At 46.1% G+C, this 23,883-nt stretch overlaps 1 protein-coding gene and 2 pseudogenes across 1 annotated transcript; all 3 read left to right on the top strand.

Annotated features, from left to right (window-relative positions):
- Positions 1 to 632: 632 nt before the first annotated feature.
- On the top strand, positions 633 to 2,102 carry LOC120839932. The gene has a single exon (XM_040210331.2). The coding sequence runs from the start codon at positions 1,245 to 1,247 to the stop codon at positions 2,100 to 2,102; it is 858 nt and encodes a 285-aa protein (XP_040066265.2). The 5' UTR covers positions 633 to 1,244.
- A 3,129-nt stretch (positions 2,103 to 5,231) lies between these two features.
- LOC115327262 lies at positions 5,232 to 5,906 on the top strand (annotated as a pseudogene).
- A 15,095-nt stretch (positions 5,907 to 21,001) lies between these two features.
- Positions 21,002 to 21,733, top strand: LOC115311941 (annotated as a pseudogene).
- Positions 21,734 to 23,883: the final 2,150 nt, after the last annotated feature.

The following is a 23,883-nucleotide window of genomic DNA, read 5'->3' as shown; positions in this document are numbered from 1 at the left end:
CTCGTTTGTTATTATTATTATTCTCGAGGTTGTCGGGTTATTAAAGAATTAAAGTATATCGCGATTTCGCTCTATTTTGCTTTTTTCCCTCTTAGTATACATGAAATTCCGTGAATGTGCTCTTTTAGTGAAGATATCTATCGAACCCGCGAAGCGAGTACAATCTGTAATAAACTCATTTTATGTGTGTGTGTGTGTGCGTTTTTATCCAGTTCTTTCGCGCTCTGGGGTCTTGCGGAAATTTCGAGAATAGGCAAGAATCTTTCTCCACGCGATGGTTACAACCAGGTATAAAGCACCCTCCCATAGCGCGAGTCCGCAAACAAAATTTGGGATCTCAACCGATCGCCTGAAGTGCTTTTCTCACGGGTGTAATGCACTTTTAGCGAACGATCATCTCGATCGACGCCCGAACTTTCGATAAACCACACTTTGTTTCGCGCCCCACTATGAATTCTTATAAAATTCTGAAATTCATTATATTTCAAACAAATACAATATCATAATATCATCTTTAATCACACGATTCAGACGCCTGCTCCGGCTTGGCCGGCGGGTGTGTGGCAGACGGCTTGTCCCTCGACGACCTGCATGAAGCTGCCCGACTGATCCGGCCCTTCCACTGTGCTGGGCCTGACCTGCTCGCCCCTACTTTCATCAAGTCCCTATTCCCTTACCTATCTTTCTCCTTGCTCTCACTTTTCCAATCCTTTCTCGACCACTCCTACGTGCCCTCCGCGTGGAAGAAGGCCCTTGTGACACCAGTTCACAAGGGTAAAGGGAAACCTCTCAACGACCCTTCCAGCTACAGGCCCATCTCTATTACTTCTATCCTCTGCCGCACTTTCGAACGCACCATCAACCAGCACCTTCTTCGCTTTCTGGACAACAACGGCCTTCTTTCTGCCTCCCAGCATGGTTTTAGGCCCAACCGAAGCTGTGAGTCAGCTCTCGCTACTATTGTTCACCACATAAGCAATAACCTGGATAACCGTTCCCCAACTGATATCATTCAACTAGACCTGTGCAACGCCTTTGATTCCCTCGACCACTCTATCCTCCTCCAGAAAATTGCACAATCCGGTATTCGTGGCCCCCTGCTGCTCTGGCTGAGCCGCTTTCTTATCGGTCGCTCCCACCGTGTATTGTTCCATGGGAAGGCCTCCGATGAGTTCGCTGTCACCTCAGGGGTACCCCAAGGCTCAGTACTGGGGCCCACATTATTCCTCTTGTATGTGAACGACATGCCTTCATCGCAAGAGTGTCTGCTGGTGCAATATGCAGACGACACCACCATTCTGGCCCCAGCAGACGTACCCTCCTCCACGCCGGGTGTCCAGAGTCTCCTGGACCAGATTGACTGCTGGGCAAGAACGAACTGCCTCTCAATTAGCTTCCACAAAAGTGCTGCAATGCGAGTCTCCAACAGCCGTTCCACCGTTCCTCCTGCATACTACTTGTCAGGCTCTCCCATTCCTAGTGCTCAGTCTCTCCCAATCCTTGGGGTTGTGTTCAGTTCAACTCTGGACTTCTCACCTCAGATTGCAGACACTGTGTCCAGGGCCCGGCGGACTCTTGGCTTTGTCACACGTGTCTCAAGGAACTGGGGACATGAAACTTTCCGCGCTCTCTACACTGCCTTAGTCCTGCCTCGTCTGGAATACTGCTGCTCCGTGTGGGGACCCTTCCAGGCTCACCTCATCGACAGGCTGGAGGGCGTGCAGCGCCGGGCTACTCGAACACTTCATACTCGGATGTTGGGCCGGCAAGTTCCTGTGCCGCCATATGAAGCTCGCCTTAGGGCCCTTGGGTGGCAAAGCCTCTGCCACCGCCGGACAGTGGCTCGGGTTGGGCTCCTTTGTAGGTTGCTCGACGGGTCCATGAGTGATACCCACCTCCACTCATGCATCAGGATCGGGAAGCGATCCGGGCAGCCAGAACTCCTGCACGCCCGAACAGTGCGCCACTCGCACTCCGTACTCCCCGCCGCCCTCAGAGACTTTCTTGCGGCCCCCCTGTCGATTCGATCTCCACTCCCCAACAACCGTGACGAGTCCGCTGCCTTGCGCCGTGCATTTTCGCGGTCAAAGCACCTAAACTGATTCTTAGCCATGATCATTGTTCGGATTCATTTTGTTTTTATTCGTTCTCTGTTATTGTCGTTTGTTTTGTTATTTCATGCCCCGGGTGGTTGGCTGACAGGCACTCTAGTGTACGGGCTCCCGCCTTTCTGTCATCGCCTCGCAAGCCACCCGGGGTTACATTGCTCTTGCAAATAAAGATTATTATTATTATTATTATTATTACTTGCATTCGTCGTCTGCTGCAAGAATCTTGAGGACCGGAAGTTGCAGGCATACAGAAACATAGAGTTATTATAATGCACGCTAGAGGTTCAAGTCGCGCTAGTGTGCTGATGCAAATTGAAGCAGACAGCAACCAGTCGAAAATTGACTTCCGGTAATGCATTTCTATGGGAAAAAGTGAGTGCATTTTCTCCCTACGCTCGATCATAAGAGCAAATATTCCAAATAATTCGTGCGTACTAGGTAGTTTGGAACATTTCTTAGTCAGGCCAACGAAAGAATTGGTCAGTTACGGCGTTTTTCTTTCGAATTCATCGCATTAAAAACGGTGCTAAAACGGCTTCGCACGTGAATTTATGTGCACTGTCGGACACTGTTAGCGCGAACGCGGCGTCGGCGATTTCCAGCATGGGGGATATACATGCCAAACGAACGAAGGTCATCTGGAAAATCAAGAGCGGCGGCAAGAAATGCGCAGTAACACCGGATCAGTAACTCGCAGTGCATGTACGAACAAAATAAATTGAAGGCCACGTAATCTATTCCGATTTTAAATAAGTAAGTACCGCTTTATTCTTTCTGCCCTGAGCGAAGCTGCTTGTTCTACGTTCAAAATATCACCCGCGCGCTCGATATCTTTGAGAACAAGTGCGCGATAAAAGCTGCCTGGCAGAGAAAACAATACGAAGAGACACCTTTCATAGCCCACGGACTTTATTATCTACGTTTTGAAGATTTTAACCCCCCATGCACGACGGGATCATTTTCATATAGTGACAGGACTGGCATATTATCAAGATACAATCGTCACCGGAATGCTGGCGAGCCTTGAACCCACTCTATATTCGTTTCGATTGTAATTTTGCTTTGAATCGCTTGTTTTTACACACCTGCTGCGGAACACACGTTATGGACTAAAATCTAGCGAAGTTTAACATCGTTCACTGATGAAGAAAAATGCCCTAACTAAAGCGATTACACTTTCACAGTGTTAATCAAGGTACATACTACTCGGTACGACCCAAATAACCAAAGTGTTCCGTGTTATTTTCCGGCGAAGAGGAAAAACGCATGCGCGTTTTCCCATAGGAATGCACAGGAGCACCGCAAAAGTAGACTGGTTGCTGTCTGCTTCAATTTGCGTCACGGAAGTCGCATAGACACTAGCGCCAGTTGAACCTCTAGCGTACATTATAATAACTCTATGTACAGAAAGAAGCTATTACCGGCACACTGCTGTCGAAACAAATACGACATTCAAGCTTTCTATATCTATGATTTTTAGGAGTTTAAATTCTACTACTGATTTTTGAACGGTCTGGCTTTCACAGCGAAACCTAGCCACATGTATTTGTCCATAGCAACGACCCTAGCAACGGTTTGTCTGGACCGATGAAGTCACACTTATGAAGTCAATGACGGGAGTGCTCGAGACGGCTTGTGCCACCTCGCGCTCATCAAGTGCAGATTGTTACCGAGGTTTTCGGCGCAGAAATCACGGTGGCACAAAGACTGAAGTGCACTCGATGCATTGGGGTAATGGTGGCGTCGCCAAACTGGCCCATAAGATTGGTTTCTATGCTCTGAATGCCATATTTGAGCACACAGTTCACAACAGATGCTCAGAAAGAGCTTACATTTATAGGCTGGAAGACCGGCAATTTTGATGGTGAGGAAAGCACGTGTAAAAATAACTGTGGAAGCTTGCCACCAGACGCACTTAGAAGCCGTGGACTCACCTATGGCCCATACATAGCTTGTAAAAGTCACCACTGCCGGGTACTTACGGTTTTTACCTACATGTTTTTCGAACTACCATTTATGCAGTGCGAAACTAGCACGGTGAATCGATTGCTTGTGGCACGTAAGTACCGACATGGCCGCAAATGACGTTCCGTGCAAGCTGTGTATAAAGCCTGGTTCCCATGTTGCGATTCTCTTCTGCTAAATCGGTGAAGCGATGAACACAGATGCGAAATTTCGCGTTCTCTTTCATATTGATTCAGAACATATGCGATTTTCCGCACTTGCGAAGCACATAGTTGGAACCGTTGAATTCGTTTGAGGAAACTAATTTAGATATTTAAGAAAATTATAAAATTTTCAAATTTATTTATTACCTTCTTGTAAAACGTACGCGCTATACTTACATTTAGGGCCGATTCAGACGTTTCTGTCGACCGCATTCGCAGCAACAAAAACGACGACAACAACGATTACGACTAATGCGACAAGGACACCGGGAGAACCGCAGCTCATGACTGCTTGAGCAAGCTAGTTTTTGCGTTGCTTGGCATGTCGCACAAAGCGATCAGCTGTCCCAGTGGCTGCGTCACGTAGACGATGCTCCACATTGAAAGAGTGCAAGTAGCAGCGCAGTTTGACTCTCATAAAGCATGATGGCCGCTACTCTAGATGACGACGAATTCAGACTGCTCTGTAAAAAAATGACAGCATCTCCACGTGGTGAGTGATGTTGATGGGGGCCACGGTGTAAGATACACTCTTTAGCTGAGGACACGGCGGGGCTGAACGCGCGGCGCGAGACATCAGATAGTATTCGTTCGACAGGCATCCGAAAGGCTGCATTATTGCTCGGCCACCGTGCCCGCGGCTGACAGGGTCGCCGACGGCCAAACGGCGAAACTGTGTGCGAGCGAAAAAAATTATCTCGTTGCCATGACGCCCCGGTACACCGTGGTCTCTCTGCACAAGCGACAACCTCGCTGGAGCTCTGCGCGTGTGGAGCATGAGGCGGCACGAGCCGTCTTTGCCGTGCCCACAGGTCGACGAGTCATCTTCCGGCGCCGCTTGAAACCATAGTGAGAGAGAGAAAGAGAGAGAGAAACCGTGCGTAGCGTCTCGAGAGAAAAGTGGTGCGTGCCAGGGATGGAAAACATGAAAACGCTGAACAGAGAGGTCTGTCTGACTCCTCATGACATGGCGACATCGGAAGATATTCCCCATCTGCTCAGAGTTGCCGGTATACAGTCCCTTCTGGTCATGTCCGGGCGACCACCCTTGTGTCTGAGATGCAAGGAGGTTGGTCACATACGCAGGCAGTGTCGCATCCCAACGTATGCGCGTTGCAAGAGATTCGGGCACGAAAGTGACGAGTGCTACTCCAGCTATACGGCCGTGCTACAGGGCTCTGGCACAGAACCAGATGCCAACCAAGAGTTAATGGATATCTCCGAAGTCGTAGACGCCACTGGAGAGGGTCTCCCAACTCAAGCCGGGTCTGCAGAGGCCGGACCTCCTATCTCCGATAAGAACGAAGATCCAGCTGTCAAGGAAGTCTCGGAAACACCACAAACCAGCTCGGAGACAGAAAATGAAGAAAAAGGCTCACAGGAAAGCAAGGACAAAAACACCCCGCGACCACGGAAGTTAACTCAGCAGCCTGCAGATCTTGCTGAAAAGCCGACGACGTCAGAAGGCAATGACGACCAACCGGACTCAATGGACGTGACTAGAAACAGTTCCAAGGACACTAACGGCACCAAACGAAAACAAGATGCACCACTTGACACCACCGCCGCGAGTAAGCCGAAACCTGCCTTGCACCCAAGCTGCTAGTGTTTAAACCCAAATCCATAGCCCCTCCTCTCTCCCTCCCCTCCTTCTCCATCTCTCCTTCCTTCTTTCTCTCCTCCTTCCCTTCTAGTTGATGGCCCTCGTTTTGCAAGACTAAATGTCAGAGGCTTTAATTCTAGAAAAAAAAAATATCAACTGTAACGCCTGCTTGAAGATAAGGAGGTTGACTTTCTGGCCGTACAGGAAACAAAGCTCTCAACAGATGATCAGGTAGAGCGTGCCCTGCAGCGTTTTCTGCGTGACTATGAAGTATGTGTCAGTCACGCTGCTGGTCAATCTGGGGGCTGTTTACTGTTTATTAAGAAGTCTTTCCAACTGTCTAAATTAATGGTCACCACAGACCTCTGTGGCCGCTTCATTATGTGCGACTTTCAGGTTTCTTACATAAGGCGGAGAGTTATATGTATTTACGCTCCGAATGAGGTTAATACCAGAATTGTGTTTTTTAGTAACCTGCTCCCATATGTAATTTCTGATAGAATGTTAGTTCTTTTAGGGGATTTTAATTGTGTTTGCGACGAAGCAGATAGAACTCCATTTAAACGGCGAATTGACAAAAGCGCACGTCTACTGCTGGACATAGTTGACGAAGGAAATCTTTTTGATGTTTTCCTTTCCAGCTGCAAGAAAACCACCTGCAATTTACACATTTTCAAAACTCCTCTCGCGCGAAGTTAGACAGAATCTACTGTTCTGTAGACATAATTAACATTTTAAATGGTTATGTGGTGGAACCAGTATTTTTCACAGACCAGTGCATGGTATTAGTAACTGTTGGGAAGAAACGAAGAAAAAAGAGTATAAATTGGAACCTATGGAAACTAAATGTGCAATTATTAAAAAATGAAGTCTTTGTAGCTAGTACGAAAGATCTAATCAAGCAAATAGGAGAAACAACCGAACAAATATTTGTTAAATGGGAGCTCCTTAAACAAGAACTAAAAGAGCTAGCGATTGAGAGAGGTAATATTAAATTTCAGAAGGCTGAGACAGAAGAATCATTGCTACGTAATTTGCGTGTTCTGGTAGAACTAGAATGCCAAAGTCCTGGGCAAGGTTTGGAAGATATAATTCAAACAAAAGCCGAGTTGGACAAATTTCATCACGAGCGTTATCAAGGTGCGGTTGTGCCCTCCCGTGCTGAAAAGTTTTGCTTAGGAGAACAGCCAACAAAAAGGGCAATGGAGGAGGAGAAATGGTATGCGATATCGAGAGATCCATGAAATAGAACAGAACAGCCTTATCTTACAGATAAAGAAACTATAGCACATGTCTTTTTTAAACACTACCAAAATATATTCGGCTATTGTCCTGCCTCGAAAGATAACGAATATCTAGATAAACTATTCTTTTTGTTGTCTCAATTAGAAAGAGAATGCAATTGGAGAAATAATTGGAGACCCCTTTCACCCTAGACGAAGTAGAAAAAACAGTGAATGCCCTTCCAAGAAGAAAAACGCCAGGGCCAGACGGCATCCCTGTAGAATTTTATCAACTACAAAAAGACACTTTATGTCCCATGCTGCTTGAGATTTTTCAAGAGGCTTACAAAACCAAGAGTCTTCGCCCCCCCCCCCCCCCCCCCCCCATTTTTGCGAACGCATTCCATATTTATTCCCAAAACGGAGAACAAACACAAACTATTACAAGTGACCGGCTCTCGTCCCATAACGTTATGTAGTGTGGATTATAAGATTTTTGCTAAACTCCTGACGAATAGATTACAAAGTGTCATTTGCGATCTTGTTGGAGATCACCAGACTTGTGGGATTCGCGGACGGGCTATTCAAACAAATGTACACATTGCGAGAAGTGTGTTAAAGTGTGTGGCCAACAGTAGTGATCAGATTGCAATGGTCCAAGTTGATCTGGCGAAAGCTTTCGACCGTGTCAGTCATCATGTTCTTTTCAAAATTTTGTCTCATATTGGTGTTGGGGATATTCTACTTCAAAGTGTACAAATGTCTTACAGTAACTGTTCCACACGCCTAGTCATAAATAACGAAGTCACAGCAAGTATCCCAGTCCGTTCCTCAGTTCGACAGGGCTGTCCTTTATCGCCTTTACTTTTCACTTTATATCTTGAACCCTTATGCCAAAGTATACTGAGAAGTGAGAAACTTCAAGGCTTCATCCTGTGCAACACCGAAGTCAAAGTACCGGCGTATGCAGATGATGTCGCTTACTTCTGCAAAAACAAAAACAGTGTGCCCCATGCTATGGAACTCACACACAGGTTTTGCGACGCCACTGGAGCCTCAGTGAACCTAGAAAAGTGCCGAGGTTTCTGGCCTGGAGCTTGGGCCACGATGCCAGAACAATACATGACATCCAGTGGAGTTGCACTCCGTGTGACTACCTAGGTGTGCCCTTGAGGCACTTCCAGAATAGCAAGTCCTACTGGTCCGGAATTGCGACTGGCTTGGAGAAACGAGCCAAAAACTGGTCCCACAAAAATTTGCCCATTTTTGCACGTTCGACAGTCAGCAACATTCTTTTAGCGGCGAAGTTGTGGTATGTCCTGCAAGTATTGCACTGTGCAAGGATAAATATACAAAAGTTGCACAGGGTGTTTAGTGTTCTTGTCTCGAAGTCCTCCTGGGAACCCATGCGTCGTGACAACTTGTTTCGACGTGTATCAGACGGGGGACTAGGCCTTCCTCATTTGTTTATTCGCCAATTGGTTTCGCAATTTCTTTTCTGACGAGACCAGGAACATCCTTTTCTTCGAGATGTCATTCAGAACAAGCTGGGATGCTTTCTTGCAGACTCTATTGCATCCTCCAGAGGATATCAAACATGTGCTTTGGTAGGATACCTAAAGGAAGTAGTTGATGTTTATCACTTTGTCAGTAAGATTTTCAAGAGACTATCTGACGTCTGTAACACGTAAGAAGTTGACAAGATATCTTGTACGTGTCCCCTTTCCAATGCCAGTTTATCGCACTATGTTCAGCGATGGTCCTGACCAAGATGTACTACGCCGGGTGAAAAAAATGTGCATCTCCCGGCGACAAAAACTTTCGTTTTTAAACTGCACTGTTCGGTATTACCTACCAAGGTATGGCTGCAGGAAAAGGGCCTATATGTTCCGTGGTCAGTAAACTGCACATGATGTAAAATGCCCGAAACAGTCGAACGCGTATTTATTCACTGCTGGGATGCGGTTTTCTTTTGGGACGTTTTGCAGCGCACACTAAAAAAAGACATTGATATTACAACTTACACGATTCGTTTTCTTCCTGTGCCGACTAATGATACTTTTCCTTTTAATCTGGTGATGCTTGTAGCGTTATACAGCATGTGGAAATCACGTCTTGACATTAGAAATGAGAATTTGTACCCAAAGACTGTACGCTTACATTTCATTGACCTTGTAACCCGTACCAAAAGTGTATATGACATTCAAGAAGTAGTTCCGGAATGGTTACCTTTGTTTAGTAGTCTCATAGATATCAAAGAATTTTGACTCAACAGATGACATTGAATCATGCCCGTAACTGTGAACAAGTGGTTTATGTTTATCTTTCCATGCAATAAAGAAAAAAAACAAGGATTGGTGGCCGAGTGGGCTGAAGCGCACACGCAGCTTGACGCGCGCGGAGCGAAAGCTCGCGCTGCAGAACCCAGGGATCCTGGGTGCGAGCCCCACCCCTGCCCGTTTCGATCTGGATGAGCATCGTACCGTCGTGCGGTCGTGTATCACTACTGCGTGAGCACGTTAAAGACCCCAGGTTAGCAGTCGTACTGCACTGGCGAAAATTGCTCATCTACAGTGTAAACCAGTGTCGCCCCTACTGGCAGACCAACCTTACGCTGTATAAATCACTAAAACGTCCAATTTGACTTTTTGGAATTATCCAGAATTCTAGATCAGGTGGTGTTGCAATTATTGCAATTATTGTGGGAGGGGGGGGGGCGCTTGTCGGTAGAGGGTGGCTTTAGGTCTATATGCATTGGTCAAGGAATTCTGGGGGGTGTCGCGCCCAACCAGGGAGGTAGTTAGAGGGTGCTGGAAGGGGCTGGCCTTAGGTTTATATACATTGCTTAAGAAATTCTGAAAAAGGGGTGGGGGTGTATAAATCACTGGCAGGACACTCGTCCTGTGTAACTGCTGCGCTCCCACGGGTTTATATGCGCAGCCAAAATATCTAAATGAGCCTTGCTGAAGGCTGTAGTGTCAAAAATGGTTTCTCGAAAAGTTTACACAACAAAGAGCCATTGATCTATAATCATAAGGACGAACTTGGGGAGGGGGGCTGCAGACCTGAGGATGTTGAGGGCCTCAATGATATTACTGCGTCACCTTCTAAAAACGGGGTCACATATTACGCATCCTACGAATACAGTTTGCAGACAAATGTTAATTCGAGGCACGGCAAGATCCCTGCTTTGTATGTCGAACGGCAACGAATGAAAGGAGCAGACTGGCACGCGGCCTATGAAACAGGGATGCGTCAGTGAGTCGCGTTCGATCGATGTCTGCAGACTGTTTTTTTTTCTTGTCTTTTGTATAAGCAGTTTGACACCGGCCTAACTTGGGCGTGATATGATAGCTTACTAAAGTAAGTTATGAGTGTCTGGAGCTGAACTGTTTGGTTAAAAATGACTCTCAATGTTTCCAGCTGAACGTAGAATAAACGTAGCAAGGGAGAAGAAAGAAACAGACACAGGCTTTTCAGGTTTAGTTAGAAAAGTATTCGCAATTGTTATGCTTCAACAATTAATTCTCATATTTGAGAATGTATTAATTACCAGCATTATAACCGGTAAATTAAGATTATATGAACTGCTTTTAAATAACAACGTAAAATCATGTGTGAATTTAGTGCTATACTTCTAGCTCCCATCAAGAATCAGAGACTGGAAGGAAATCGCCGAGTTCTTTGATATAGAATAGAGGTTTCCTCAATGTGTGGGGGCCGTTGACGGAAAACATGTACATATCGAGGCCCCTGCCGATTTTGGAAGCCCGTACTATAAATACAAGGTGCTGTATATGGGTCTACACATTTACTTTAATGTATATTATGTTTTACAAGCGCGCCTGAAGTGACGTAACACTCGGCTTTTCAGGATAACCTGCTCTATAGTGCACAAGGGCGTCGTGGACATCAAGTTGAGGTTTGGGACCATAGACGCTGGAGCGTATGGCCTCCAAAGTGATGGTGGCGTCTTCAAGGCATCTATGATAGGACAGTGCCTCAGTCAAGGTGCCTTGAATTCGCCAACACCAAATCTGCTGCCATCTTTTCATGTTATCGCCGCGTACGTCTTCGTTGGAGTCGAGGCATTTCAACTGAGGCCGAAATTTCTGAGGGCCTATTCTGGCAGATACCTTTGCGATGATCTAAGAATATTCAACAATCGATAGTATATAGATCGAGGTAACCTTTCGAATTGTTGCACTTGCATTAGAGTAACAAAAAAAACACAGTGTTGTCTTTGCCCCATTACCCTGAGGTGCGTCGAGAACGCATTAGAAAGTTTGGCTGATAGATTTCGCATCATCCGCAGGCCAATCGAACTCCTCCCAGACCACGCCACTGGAGTCGTCCTCGCAGCTTGTGAACTGCACAGCTACCTAAAGGCGACAAGTTGCACATGCCAGATACCTACGCTGATTGAAGTTGATCACTTCGGCAACACCGTTGATGTCCAGTGGCGCAAGGAGGTCTCTCAACAGACAAACGCGTCGCTCAACCTGCCGAGGTTGAGATCGCGGCACGTCGACCAATCTTCCCGAAAACGCAACACAATGACCACCGCAGTGAGAGAGCTGTACTGCAGGGACTTTGTAAAGGAAGATGCACTGTCATGGCAAAGGGAGCGCGTTGGCCTGATATCCTAAGTAATGTCGGTGGTGTGGTGACAAATCACCAAGTTTTCAAGTTTTTGTGTGTGAGAATCGTCTGACAATCACGCATATTTTGTGAAGACCTTCCAGAGACGTGGGATATTCAAACGATGTTTAACGCACACCGGTGGACCTAAACTCGTCAAACAGAAAGTTGAACCAGAAAGTTCGTGAAGCCCGCCGATTGGATGCCGGCGAAAAATGCGCTAAGTCATCGCCGTGATAGGCAAATCGGTGCTCTTCATGAGCTTCGGCCCAAACTTATAAGTTAAATATGCCTATAGAAGGCGACAGTGTCTCATATAGGTAGCCATATTTGGGCAGGTCATGATTAGAGCAGGTCGTGCTGTAAACCCTCTAGGCGGCGTGGTTTGTGCCGCATTTCTCGAGATGGCCTAAAAGAGATGTATTAGCCCCTTCAAATATTACGCCCTGTTACGCTCAAACTCAAAATACTGCTAGATAGCGTGCCCAAAATACTACATAAAAATGGTGCCTATTCATTTTATAGAGCCTGTTGGGAGTCAATACTATATCAATTATAGACGTGTCATCTTGTTGGTGTTTCCTGTGCGTACTCCAGCTTCCGGCATTCTCAGGTTGACCGTAACAGTGAGAAATTTTTCAAGCGGTCTATTCAAAGTTACTCAAACGCTCAGTTGGGATACTCACCCCTGAAGGGGAACGACGACGAAGTGATCTGGTGGAAAGACGCTGATTGTTCTACTCCGGCTAATTCAGGCAAATATAAAAGATTACAAGCTCAAGCGGACGGGCGCTTTGCCGAGCAGCGGGCGCGTGCCCGCGCCTTAGGCACGGGGTTGGCTAGCTTGAAAGCCTGTATATACTGTACATAGCGCGTTTTCGGGTTTTGGTTTTGTTCTGGGCATGACACCACTGTTGTAAATAAAATTTTCTAAACACAAGACAGCCACCTAGATCAACACTTGACGGCTCTACGATGCTTGTGACTGGCCCGGGTCCAGATGCGGCTGAATGTGAAATGAACGACAACTAGGGGGGGCTATGTTGCACGTTTTGGACTCCTAGGAGAATAGGGAGAAGGAAGTGACGTAGGTGTGAATGAGCGTATCTTAGCAGCACCACGCAACGCGTCATCAGCGACTCCACCAATCAACATCCTAAGAGCGTTCTTCACGTCACTTCCTTCTCCTTAGTTTCCTGGGAGTCCAAAACGTGCAACATAGTGCCCCAGATAGAAGGTCTGACGGCCTTAGACGCCGCTTCATCCTGCGCAGAAATTTCTGGTAAGGTTGACGACTTACCGGAAGCCTTCCTATTTCCAAAGCGCCACAAGAGGCCAAGTTCCGCCATCAGCTCCGTATCATCTGGCGCGACCGTAATCACAACAGCACCGCTTCAGCCTACTCTCACCGCGATTCTGAAGCCCCCAGATCCCGACAAGTTGCTTGCGAAAATCAATCTCCTAAAGATCTCTGACAAACTCGAAATGACCGCACAAGATGGCGTCACTTTTTGTTAGGCCAAATCGAAGACTGAACCTTCTCGCAATTGATTGCAGAAACACAGAGTCAACGAAAGCTCTACTTAAACTTGAAAGCGTCGGAGGAATACCTGTGCAAGCCTACGCACCGCACTCCCGTGAAGCAGCCAAGAGAGTCATCTACGGAGTGCAGGAAGACATCAGTGACGTCCAGCTAGAACCTTCAGTTCGGGCTACAGCTCCCGTTCTCTGCCTTCGCCGTCTTGGAAAGTCAGAGGTTGTGAAACTAGTATTCAGCACTAATACACTACCTGCCTACGTCATCATCGGGTACACGAGGTACAACGTTGAACCCTTCATTGAAAAACCTCGACAGTGCCCGAACTGCAGTTTGTATGGTCATATCCGTGGCATCTGCTTGAAAGCAAGTCGCTGTAGTCGCTGCGGTGGAGCTCACGACAGGAGCAAGTGCCACACAAAAAACCCTAGATGTATAAACGGCGGAAAAATCACGAATCAAAATCTCGTCAGTGCCCCAAATTCAAACTTGAACAAAACGTATACAAGTCCAAGAACAACGCTGGAGTGGACTACAAGTCCGCAAGATCAGCCATACTCTCCTCAAACGAAAAACTGGATGCAAACCCACCTGACACAACTGAACGTAGGCATCATCAAAACCACGTTGCTCATAACTCAACAGAAGTGTCCAGCACATTCTCTGCTAAGGGTAAATACCAATCGAGAAAAGGTAACACAGAAATGACAGGTCGTACTACTTCAGATGACAAATCAAACACGTCTAACACACCAACATATAAGCCCAATGACGCTAAGGAGTGTCCAATCCTTCCCCATCGCGAGCCTCCGGATAATATTAATTCCAGAGACCAGACTAGAAGATCGCGAGAGAAGTGTCCGCCCTCGAGTCCCTCTCCCCCGAGCTTGGGACCACACTGAACACAGTGGCCACGTTTATTCGTAGCATTCTTCTCACTTGGCACTCTCCTATAGCAACAGCTTTAATTACACTTCTTGATTACATCCTTTCACTCATTCAGCTATGGTGTCAATAAATACACGTCAATTACACGCCTCCACCAACATTTTCACACAGTAGGCCCATGGAGTCCATTGAAAGATTACGTAGTCAAGCAGCTATCTTTCAGTGGAATGCAAGAGGTCTACATAATAGCTTATCAAATTTTCGCTAGTTTGTTTTGAACTATCGTTTTCCTGTTCTAGTAATATCAGAGTCACGAGTCGGCTCACACATAAGACTATCAGGTTATGAGCTCTTTTATTCCCAGAGAAGATTGGGTTTATGCAGGTTACTTCTTGGAATTAGGAAAGATCTCACCTTCTTTTTGCCTACTGTTTCACCGCACCAAACTAACGAATACATTGCTGCACGTGTCCGCAAAGGAGCGATCTCTTTCCCAATAATTGCGGCATACATTCCACTAGGTAAAGCATTCGACAAGCTTAGACTAGACGAATTAAGTAAAAAGACACCAAGCCCACATATTCTGACAGGCGACTTTAATGGTCATTATCCAATGTGGGGCGGTAAAAAGGCGAATACTCAAGGAAGAGCATTAGTTGATCTGGCCGACAAATATAATCTTACGGTTCTCAATGACGGAAGTCCCACGTATTTCAAGGGAGTGACGATGAGTAGCCCACTAGACATTTCACTGGCATCTGCCGATCTGGCCATTAAGACATCATGGTTTGCCGACATCGAAACCTGCGGAAGTGATCACGTCCCCACCTATATCACAATAAACAAAATTTACTGCACAAAACTGGGTACAAGTTTATCCTACACTAACTGGGAAAAATTCCAAGAAAAACTAGAAACAAAGTGTCATGAGATCGCTACTACTAAAGACCTTGCGCACGTCATTGCGTCCGCAAAATCAGAAGCTACAAGGTCGTACAAAATGGTGATTTCGCAGGCTGATGATAGCGAATATGAACGGCTTCGCGCTATTCGCCGTCTTGCAGAACGTAGAGCCCGAACAACAGGCAATTCTGAAGACTTGAGAGCATCACGGCGAGTGCAAAAGCACGTTCAACGGCGTTCAACGGCTCTCGAAGAAACGATGGAGAAGTAAGAGCGCAAGCCTAGATACCAGAAAGCCTTTGACACGCATTTGGCCAATGATGAAAAGCCTTCGTATTAAACCGCAGCAATTGCATCCCTTCCGATTCACTGCCTTGAGTCAAAAACTCACAGAAACCGCCGTGGCAGATGAGTACTGTGCAAAGATCATCTGTTACACGTCAAGCTCTAAATACAGTATCAGCATCACCGATCAAATAACACATGCTTGTAGGCTAATTAATATCCCTTTGCACGAAAAGAGGCATCGTCTTTGCACCATGCAAAATTAACTAATCTCCAGGGCCAGACGGAGTTACTTATTGTGCCTTAACTCATCTTGGTGAAAGAACACGATGTCTTTTACTGGACCTTTATAACACATCATAGGAATCTGGCACTATACCAAATGAATGGAAGGTAGCTCGTGCCCCGCCTATTTTCAAGCCTGGAAAGTCGCCTCTTGATATTAATTCCTATCGACCAATCGCACTATCAAGCTGCATTTGAAAGATAATGGACAAAATGGTGCTTACGCGGATCGAATGGGACCTTGAGAATAGGGGCCTATATCCACCCCAACTGTCGGGATTTCGCCGGGGAAAAAGCAGCCTAGACAATGCACTACGTTTGGTTTCTAGTGTCGAAGAGATGAAAATACAGAAAAAGAAAACAAGCGCTCTTTTTATTGACATCAAAGCGGCATTTGATACAGTGGAACACAATGCGATACTTCTTGACATGAAAAACATGGTATTTGAAGGACCTGTAGTCACGTGGATACCTAACTACATTAAGGGAAGAAAAATTTACATTTCAACACAAGACGGTGACACAGGACACCATGAAGTAAAACGAGGGGTGCCCCAAGGGGGTGTTCTTAGTCCAATTCTTTTTAATATATCGCTCATTGGTCTTCTCAAGCTTCTTCCAGACACAGTACATATATCTCTATATGCTGCTGACATTTGTCTTTGGGTATCGAGCAAGTCTTTATACATAAATCGGGCACAACTACAGAAAACGATTAACACTGTCATAAGATATCTCAAGTCTCGTGGGCAACATATACTTCCTCTAAAGCCAGCCGCCGTTGCCTTTACAAAAAAGGATTCCAGTAAATATCCCATATATGTGGAACGGACACCGATACCCTATGTTCCTGAATACACCTTTTTAGTTGTAACTGTTGACATATATCTCACAAGGGGCCCTCATATTAAACGACTCAAAAATAAATTAAACTCTTTCATTCAAATAATCCGAATGATAAGCGGAACAAGGTGGGGTTGTTTCGTCTCGGCAACGATGACCCCCTATAACTCTCTTTTTGTAGGACTCTTACGATACACCTTACCAGTTATGGACGGAGCCTCAAGGACAGTTATGAAAGATCTTGAAGGTGCCCAGGCACAAGTACTGTGCTCTTGTATGGGCCTGCCCAAATGCACATCTAAGAACGGCACACTCGCTGAGGCGAGGGCACTTTTACTTTCAGCCTTAAGAACTCAAGAAACAATCAGAACTCACCCTCGACATGTCACTCGCAATACGAATCACCCCCTTAAGGAAATTTTTGAATCTAAACCTTCCTCTAGCTTCTCCAAAATCATTACGCTCCTGGAAGACTACCTTCCCAACTTATTTGAGGCTGCACAGAATCCGACACTTCCGCCTTGGATGTATCCCCCATTAGAAATTATAGTGAACATTCCAGGTATAGGAAAGAAAGCAGAGACATCAATCGCCGTGATTACACAAATAGCCTTAGAATATATATATCGAACCTATTCACTATCTGTGCATATTTATACGGACGGGTCTACCAGATCTAACCTCCTCATCTATCGGTATATATATTCCATCAACCAAAACAACTATTAAAACAAAACTAAGTAATTTGACGTCCTCAACTGCTGCAGAGCTCGCGGCGATCAGAACAGCCATGCAGCATATTATTCTCCAAAATCCACACCAAGGGGTGATATTCTTCGACTCTAAGTCTGCTCTTCTAGCTCTTTCTTCACTTCGTAAACAAAGTCCAAACATACAACTTATTCACGCAATCCTGGAGGTCCATCAAAAAGCTTTGGTTAAGGGGCGCAATAGAGTTCTCGAGTGGGTGCCAGGTCATTGAGGGATTACTGGAAATATTTCATTTCATTTCATTTATTAATCCTTAAGGGTCCTCTGTCGAGGACATTACATAAGGAGGGGGCAACACAAGAAATTATACAAGAAATGAAAAAAACAACAACATAAAAATTACATAACAACGCACACTCATGCAACGTAGCTAAAATTGCATAAGAACGCACTCTCATGCAACGTAGCTAAAAAACTTAACTTGGTGTGGAAAAATACGACATGATGGAGCTTTTGAAAACCACAGGGTCAGTTATTGTAATGAGTGATTCTGGAAGACTGTTCCAGTCCACAATTGTTAGTGGGAGAAATGATTTGTTAAAGGCATTACTGGAACCCGATATACGTTGAAAATTGTAAGAGTTATTGAGCCGACGAGATGACCGTGCGGGAGTGCGCAGGAATGAGCTTCGAACAGTGGGATGGTAGTGGTAAAGTTTATGGAGTAAGCAAAGACGTGCAACCTTGCGGCGTACCTCCAGAGTTAGTAAATTTAGGCTCGTTTTCATGGCAGAGAGACTGTTTTTATAGTCATAGTTTGATAAAATGTAGCGGGTTGCTCGGTTTTGAATTGCTTCCAGTCGGGTGATTAAGTAATTTTGGTGCGGATTCCATATTGTAGATGCATATTCCAATTTTGGTCGAATGAAGGTTTCGTATGCAAGTTTCCTAAGCTTTGGAGGAGCAGCATTCAAGCAACGCCGGATGTAACCAAGGGTCCTTGCTGTGTCCGAAGAAATTGTGTTAATGTGATTAATCCATGTCATATCGGAAGTTAGTACGACACCGAGATATTTATACCTATCGACTTCTTCAATGATCTCTCTATTTGTGCTGACAACGCAGCCAGAGAAGCTTACAAAGAAACTGCTACTTTCCTCATTCCATTTTCAAGAACTGATTCCAAAACCGTCACTCAAACAATCGGCAGGGAAATAACATCGTCGTTATGAACAGACCCACACTACTACTACAAATACCTAAAACACATTGACCCCAAATTAGAATTTTGCCTGCCACGAAGCCTCTCAAGAGCTCAAGAGACAACACTTCATCGACTGCGTCTAAACGTCGCATATACGAAGAAATACTTCCATCTTATTGGCAAGAAAGAATCACCCATGTGCACTTCATGTTCTTCACCCGAAGACAGTGACCATCTATTGTATATATGTAAGAAATACGATTCTGAAAGAAAGACGCTAAAAATACAGCCAGGACTGGGACCAAATGAAAAACTTGAACTGCACCACCTTCTTGGGCCGTGGCCAATGTCTGGAGACGCACATAAGGCCACGAAAGCACTAATTAATTTTCTCTCTCATACTCGATTATTCAAGCTGCTATAGAAGTTAATGTATATATCGTAAGTACGTATTATTTTATATAATTTTTTTAACCTTTTTTTTCTCTCTCTCTTTTTTCTTTCCTTCCTTGCCCCCCCCCCCCCCCCACACACACACACACCCTACCCCCCTCTCCTTTACGAAGTAGCAAATCAGCTTTTAAGCAGGTTGACCTCTTCATGACTGTAAATAAATAACTATTCTCTCTCTCACCCCTGAAACCCGCACCGCTCGCGTCCACCGAGATCAAACTAAATTAGAGTTGCTGTATAGGCTCCCTACGGGAGCCAGAGTTGCGCGTTCATGCATGGCATGTGGATACAGCTCCTCACGTGACTGAATTCGGCAAATAGCAGCGCCGCGCGTTCGAGGCGCGCGGCGCGCTCAAAAGTCCGGGAACGTACGCCGTGGCGCGTGCAACGTCTACTTTGCTGCACGACACTTGATACGGCTCCTCACGTGATCGGATCTCGGCGAATAGCGGCGAGGGCCGCACGCGGCACGTGGAATCAAACGCGCAACTCTGGCTCCCGTAGGGAGCCTATAGACCATACCATTTAGCGCTCTCTGGGCGGCACCATTTTGTTCGACCGCAGCGCCCTCTCCACACATCCGGGAAGTTCAGCGGGTTCGGCGGGGTAAAACGAGAGAGAGGGCACGCGCCCGACTCCGCTAGCAGACGACAAACCGGGAGGTTGCGCTCTCCATCTTTGGGCTGTATCGGCGGGCTGTACAGAATATCGAACTCTCGCTCGTGGCTGCCATTGTGAAGTGGTTCGCGTTCTTAGAATAGTTGTGGCTACTCCAAAATCAGCCTATAGCTCTCTGTTGTTCTATTTTGCTAAATGATCAACTACCCGAAGGAAAAATCCATTAATGTAACCCTGTTTGGCAGTCAATGTTTTCTAGTGGACCGCTGACTGTGCCTGACTGTACGTCAAACATGTCTGATTGGCCAACAAGTTATTCTGATGGTTTCCTGGTGGCAGTCGGCCGCCACGAAATGCCATCAAGATGTCTTGGTGGCGATTCTGATTGTACATCGATTGGCTCTGACTGTACGTCAAAAAGCTTTGACGTGCAGACAGACGAACGGTCGAACGACGTAAAGTTCGTTCGGATACCACTATTTCGTCAAATCTATGAATACGAAAAATAATCTATGCACAAGAAAACGATTTCGGGACGTGAGCCCATAAAACTGCTGATGTAAGGGATATGACACGCAGCCGACCGACAACCTTGATTAGAAGCCCGTTGAAACGCCAAAAACGCCACTTCGCTGCGCCCATGGAGGCTTCGCCAAGCTATCATGAACGATCGCTCTCGACTCGTTTTGTTTGCCCGCTTGCTCCAACCTGTCGATCCTGCACGGGCTCTACAATGTCTTATGTTTTAGTAGAATTTCTACTCGATAAGACCCAGCCTGTTGTAAGTTCCGACGATGTAAGGGACTTTATCGCTGTAGTTGAAGACGACAAGGTGTACCAGGCCTACTGGGCCGGAGACGCGCGAACAAAGGGTCGTTCTACGGCGCGAAAGTACTCTACATGGCAGGTGAGTAGAACTGAAGTACGGCGAGTGATGTACGAGTGCTTTGCATAACATGCTGAAGTCTTAACTGCATTTGCAACCGAAGCATCTCGTATAAAACGAGTGGTGGAATCGAGTTTTTTAAGCAGTGGCGTAGCATAGGACGCCGTTCGAAACGGTCGCAAAAAAATGAGCTCCCGTGGACCGTCTCCAACGGCTTTCACCGGCCGTGGTTCATCTGCTGAAATGTCCCACGATACCTACCGAGTGCTTCTGCCGTCACTGCCTACAGGTACTGAAGTTTTGAACTCTGTATTCGCTCATTGTGACATTACCGGACGCCCGTACAAGATCGACGATTTTCGAGGAGAAATGGAACGCCAGGGCGTTCTAAACGACCTCACTGGGGCCGGCGCGTACCAGATGAACCATGTTTGGCTCTTCACCTTCAACTCCGTGACAGCGAAGCGAAAAATTCTGGAAGCCAAGGAACTTGTGCTGAAGGAAAAAAGGTGCCTGCTCATCGATCCCGATGAGTGCGAGGTACGAATACGGCTGCACTGGATACCTATTCACATAAGCGACGACACAGTGCGGAGGGCCCTAGAGGCATATGGAAAAATCAACGAAGTATTCCGCGACACATGGAGGGCGGAAGGCTTCCAGAATGTTCAGACGACGACAAGGCTGGTGAGAATGAACCTAAAGAAAGGCGTCACCAGAGAAAACCTCCCGCACCAGCTGCGTCTGTTCGGCAGCAACGTTCTCGTTCTTGTCCCCGGAAGAGCGCCTCTCTGCCTTCGATATAAGAGAACAGGCCACATCCGCAGAGAATGTCGCGTCCCTCGCTGTGACAAGCGCCATCGTTTTGGTCATGAGCAAGAGGATTGCATCCGGACGTACGCCACTGTAAAGCGACCGGCTCCCGAGGAAGGCAACTCTGAATTTTTCATCGATGAAGAAGAAGCTTAGAAAATCAAAGATGGCTCTGGGCACCCAACCACCACCCATACCCAAACACCTTAAGGGGCTGACAAACGAGGCGCATCGCAAGACGAAGACACCACCGCATCGATTCTCGAAGCTGACAAGACAGCTGCCTGCGTCGGAAACGGCACAGACATCGTCAAGGCCGCTCCAGGCTCCTCTAAAAGCCAGCGACAGAAGAGAGTCGACGGGAACGACCTCTCCTTAGACGATGCCACCGAAGTTGACTCGGAAATGGGCGACAGCTCGGATCCCTTCAAGCTACCGCTAGATCGCGTCGAGGAGGAAGACCCCGACCTTGAAGGGCCTGACTGGAGCAAGCCACAAGGAAGAAAGAAACGCAAGCCCCGAACTCCACCGGATGGCCAACGAGAGCAAACCTCGCAGTAGGTGGTTGTGTTCACGTAGAGAACAGTTACCGACAGTTCTTTACTTTATTTGAATATTTACTCGTGCTTGTCGCCACAGCTATGAATTATGTAAGTTTTGCGTGAATTTGTTGTAAATCGCTCTTTATTACAAACCTCCTCCTCCGCCCCAATAATGTTTGCCTCCAAATTTCCTACTTTTCTTTACTAACTGCTTAACGCTGGGTACACTCAATATTAGAGGTTTAAATTCTACTCGTAAACAGTATCAGCTATTACGTTTGCTTCACGAAGAGCAAGTAGACTTTTTAGCCATACAAGAAACAAAAATGTCGGAGGAAGAGCAAGTTCCGAAGGCTCTACAACCCTTTCTTACTTCGTACGAAGTATGTGTAACGCATGCAGTTGGCACGGCAAGAGGCTGTTTTTTGTTCCTTAAGAAATCTGTCCCCTTCTCTGATGTAAGTCTCATCACCGATGCTCATGGACGTTTTATAATATGTGACTTTGATTTGTTTGATACACAGTGGCGAATTATTTGTGTCTATGCCCCGTGTAAAGCCAGTGAGCGAACCTTGTTCCACGATATGTCACACTACATCAAATCAAATCGGACCACTGTATTACTCGGTGACTATAATTGTGTATGCGATGCAGGTGATAGATTTCCAATAACGCGTAATAACGATGTCAGTGCAAATCGTCTGAGTGAAATAATAGCAGAAAACAATATGGAAGATATTTTCCACATATCGAGGGGAACTAAAAAAATTCAATTTACGCACTTTCAAGAATCTTCGCACGCACGCCTTGATCGTGTTTATGTTTCTGCTGACATTGTACATTACATTATCTCTTATTGTGTAAAACCAGTGTTCTTTAGTGACCACTGCCTCATAAAGGTCGCAATTGGAGAAAACAAAATTCCCAAGGCAAAGTTTAATTGGCGGTTGTGGAAGCTGAACACCAGTCTACTTAAAGACAAAACATTTGTAGCTACAGTAGATGACCTGTTAAGGAAAATAACAGAGCAGAATGAGACATGTTCATTGGAACGATGGGAGCGGTTCAAAGAGCAAGTAAAAATGTCAGCAATCGAGAGATCGAGCACGCTGAAGTTCTACGCTCGCGCAGAAGAACGAAAACTGCAGAAGGATTTACGCACTTTGTGCGAAGCTGAATGTGAATGCCCTGGTTGGGGAGCAAAGGATATCGCGAATGTCAAATCGCGTCTCGAGAAATTCCAGAAAGAGCGATACGAGGGCGCTGTGATAAGCTCGAGGACACAGCGGTTTCTCTGTGGTGCGCAACCCACTAAACAGGCCTTGATAGCAGAAAGAAGGTATGCTTTGTCCAAAGAAATCCTCAAAATAGAGAGAAATGGTACCATAGCTACAGACAGAGCAAACATTGAGGATGCCTTTGTGGACCATTATCGACGACTTTTCGAGCTCACACAAGAACGACAAGAAGACAAAATTGACGAACTGCTGTCTTTTAAGCCGAGAATAGATGACGAAACAAAGGAATGGCTGGAGGGACCCATAAGCCTGGAGGAAGTCGAAAAGGCAATAGGCGACCTGCCCGGTGGTAAAACTCCAGGCCCAGACGAGATTTGTTCAAGGTTTTACAAGAAATTCAGAAAAGTACTCGCTCCCATTCTTCTCGCTGTCATAGAGGAATCTTATAAAAGAAAATCATTACCACTATCTTTTTTCTAGAACGCACACTGTGCTAGCTCCAAAATCAGAGGACGCCGACAAGCTACGACGCGTAGAAGGTTATCGACCAATAAGTCTATGTAATGTAGATTATAAGATATTAGTCAAAATACTCAATGGAAGGCTACAGCACGTAATTTGCGAATTGGTGGGTGACCACCAAACGTGTGGCATAAAGGGCAGGACGATCCAAACGAACGTTCATGTAGCCAGAAGCATTTTAGAATGTTGTACAGAAGAAAAAAATCAGATTGCCATGCTTCAGATTGATTTAGAAAAGGCATTTGACCGCGTACGCCATAAATTTCTTTGGGCCATTTTGCGGCACATCAACATTGGAGATGTTATTTATGAAGGCGTACGAATGGCATATAGTGGCTGTTCTACGCGACTAATTGTAAACCGTAGTGTAACTTGCAGCATCCCTGTAATGTCCTCAGAACGTCAGGGT

The sequence above is a fragment of the Ixodes scapularis genome, unplaced genomic scaffold, assembly GCF_016920785.2.
Source record: "Ixodes scapularis isolate PalLabHiFi unplaced genomic scaffold, ASM1692078v2 ptg000712l_1__unscaffolded, whole genome shotgun sequence".
NCBI lineage: Eukaryota > Metazoa > Arthropoda > Arachnida > Ixodida > Ixodidae > Ixodes > Ixodes scapularis.
The sequence above is the reverse complement of the archived record's forward strand: the minus strand, read 5'-3'. Positions and strand labels throughout refer to the sequence as shown.